Here is a 2,573-nt window from a genome sequence, read left to right on the forward strand (position 1 = left end):
CCGTCCCCGCCCGGGCCCAGCCCCTGGCCCTGCCCCCCGACCCCCCGGCCACCGGCACCGACTGCACCGTCATGGGGTGGGGAACCACCACCAGCCCCCAGGGTACGGGGGGTGCCGGGCGGCGGCAGGGGGGTGGCATCTCGGGGGGAAGGCGACCCAGGTGGCCACGGGATGGACACCACGAACCACGTTGGGTTGGGTGGTGGCACCTCTGGAGGGAAGGTGACCCAGGTGGCCATGGGATGGTCATCATGACCTGCGTGAGGTTGGGTGGTGGCACCTCTGGAGGGAAGGTGACCCAGGTGGCCATGGGATGGTCATCATGACCTGCGTGAGGTTGGGTGGTGGCACCTCTGGAGGGAAGGTGACCCAGGTGGCCATGGGATGGTCATCATGACCTGCGTGAGGTTGGGTGGTGGCACCTCTGGAGGGAAGGTGACCCAGGTGGCCATGGGATGGTCATCATGACCTGCGTGAGGTTGGGTGGTGGCACCTCTGGAGGGAAGGTGACCCAGGTGGCCATGGGATGGTCATCATGACCTGCGTGAGGTTGGGTGGTGGCACCTCTGGAGGGAAGGTGACCCAGGTGGCCATGGGATGGTCATCATGAACCACGTTGGGATGGGTGGTGGCATCTCTGGGGGGGAGATGACCCAGATGGCCACAGGATGGTCATCATGACCTGTGTGAGGTTGGGCGGTGGCACCTCTGGAGGTGGGCGGAGGTGACACTGATGGCCACGGGATGGACACCACGAGCCACGTTGAGTTGGGTGGTGGCACCTCTACATTGGGTGGTGGCATCTCTCGTGGGAAGGTGACCCAGGTGGCCATGGGATAGACACTTCGACCTGCCTTGAGCTGGGTGGTGGCACCTCGGCAGAGGTGACCCGGGTGTCCAGGTCTCGGAGCCTCGGCCCTGGTTGGACACGTGTCCTCCCCCCACCCCAGAGTCCTACCCCGACACCCCCCAGTGCGTGAACGTCACCGTGGTGGGCCAGGAGGCCTGTCACAGCGTCTACGGCGCCAGGGTCACCCAGGACATGTTGTGCGCCGGCACGGCCGCGGGGGGCAAGGACTCCTGCCAGGTACCTCCAGGGTGGGCCACCACCGTGGTCTACCACATCTCCTGGGCCTTGAGATGTCCCCACGTCCCATCACCTCGTCCCCACATCTCGCCACCTCATTTCCGTGTCCCACCACATTGTCCCCATGTCCCACCATGAGCATGTTTCCCCCATGGCCACGACCACATCCTGCCATGGCCACGGTCCATCATGGCCACATCCCACCACGGGCACGTCCCTCCATGACCACAGCCCCATCCCATGGCCCACCATCAATTGTCCACCACATCTCCTGAGCCTTGAGATGTCCCCATGCCGCACCACCTCGTGCCCACGTCCCACAGCCACCTCCCTCCGCTCCCCCTCGTCCCTTGACCGAGATGTGGACACCCCTGCACGTCCCATCCCTATGTACCCACCACCCATAACCACGTCCCTTTGGTCCCCTGGCCTTTGAGACACGTCCCATGGCCACATCTCCAGGTCCCACCCCACCGGCCATGGCCACCTCCACCATGGTGTCCTCCTGGGTGGCCGAGGTCCTCTCATGGTCCCTTTTGTCCCCAGGGTGACTCAGGGGGTCCCCTCATCTGCAACGGGACCCTCCAGGGCATCGTCTCCTGGGGCGACCACCCCTGTGGGCAGGTGGGGAAGCCAGGGGTCTACAGCCAGGTCTACAGCTACCTCCCGTGGATCCGGGAGACCATCGGGGACATCTGAGGCCTCCTCATGCCACCATGGACATGCCAACCCCACCACAGACCCACCAACCCCACCATGGACCCACCACCCTCACCATGGATCCACCAACCCCACCACAGACCCACCACCCTCACCATGGACCCACCAATCCCACCACGGACCCATCAACCCCACCATGGAACCCACCAAAGACCATCTGACCCCACCATGGACCAGCTGAAGGCACCAAGAGAGCATCAACCCTCCTGAGATCCACCAACACCATCATGGATGGGCTGAGATCCACCATGGCCCCCACCATGACTGGGGTGACCCCCCCATGGACACTCCGACCCACCACTGATGTCACCATGGACAGATCGACGTCACCATGAACTGAACCCGCCACCCACCCCACAGTGACCAGAGTGACCCCACCACCATGGATGGTCTGATCCCACCATGGATGGACCAACCTCACCCTAGATGCCACCACGGATGGACCAACTCCACCACGGATGGACCAACTCCACCATGGATGGACCGACGCCACCCCAGATGTCACCATGGATGGACTGACCCCATCCCAGATGGCACCATGGATGGACCAATCCCATCCCAGATGCCACCATGGATGGACCGATCCCACCCCAGATGCCACCATGGATGGACCGATCCCACCCCAGACCTCCAACCCACCCCCAGACCCACCTGCCCCCCCAATAAACCCCTCCCCTGCATCTCCACGGCATCTCCTGCCCCGGGGGGGGCAAAATCAGCCCCAAAACCGGGCAGAAATGGGCCAAACTGGGTGGAACTGGGCCAA

The 2,573-nt window shown here is 63.9% G+C and overlaps 1 protein-coding gene across 1 annotated transcript; it reads left to right on the forward strand.

The window, feature by feature from the left end:
- Window positions 1-20: 20 nt before the first annotated feature.
- LOC104491111 (snake venom serine protease gussurobin-like) lies at window positions 21-1,786 on the forward strand (the record flags this gene model as incomplete). The annotated part of the gene is made up of 3 exons (XM_010133478.1): window positions 21-102; window positions 951-1,087; window positions 1,634-1,786. Coding segments are annotated over 3 exons (372 nt in total), but the record flags the coding sequence as incomplete, so codon positions are not given.
- Window positions 1,787-2,573: the final 787 nt, after the last annotated feature.

This window comes from Buceros rhinoceros, unplaced genomic scaffold, assembly GCF_000710305.1.
Source record: "Buceros rhinoceros silvestris isolate BGI_N320 unplaced genomic scaffold, ASM71030v1 scaffold30293, whole genome shotgun sequence".
Lineage (NCBI taxonomy): Eukaryota > Metazoa > Chordata > Aves > Bucerotiformes > Bucerotidae > Buceros > Buceros rhinoceros.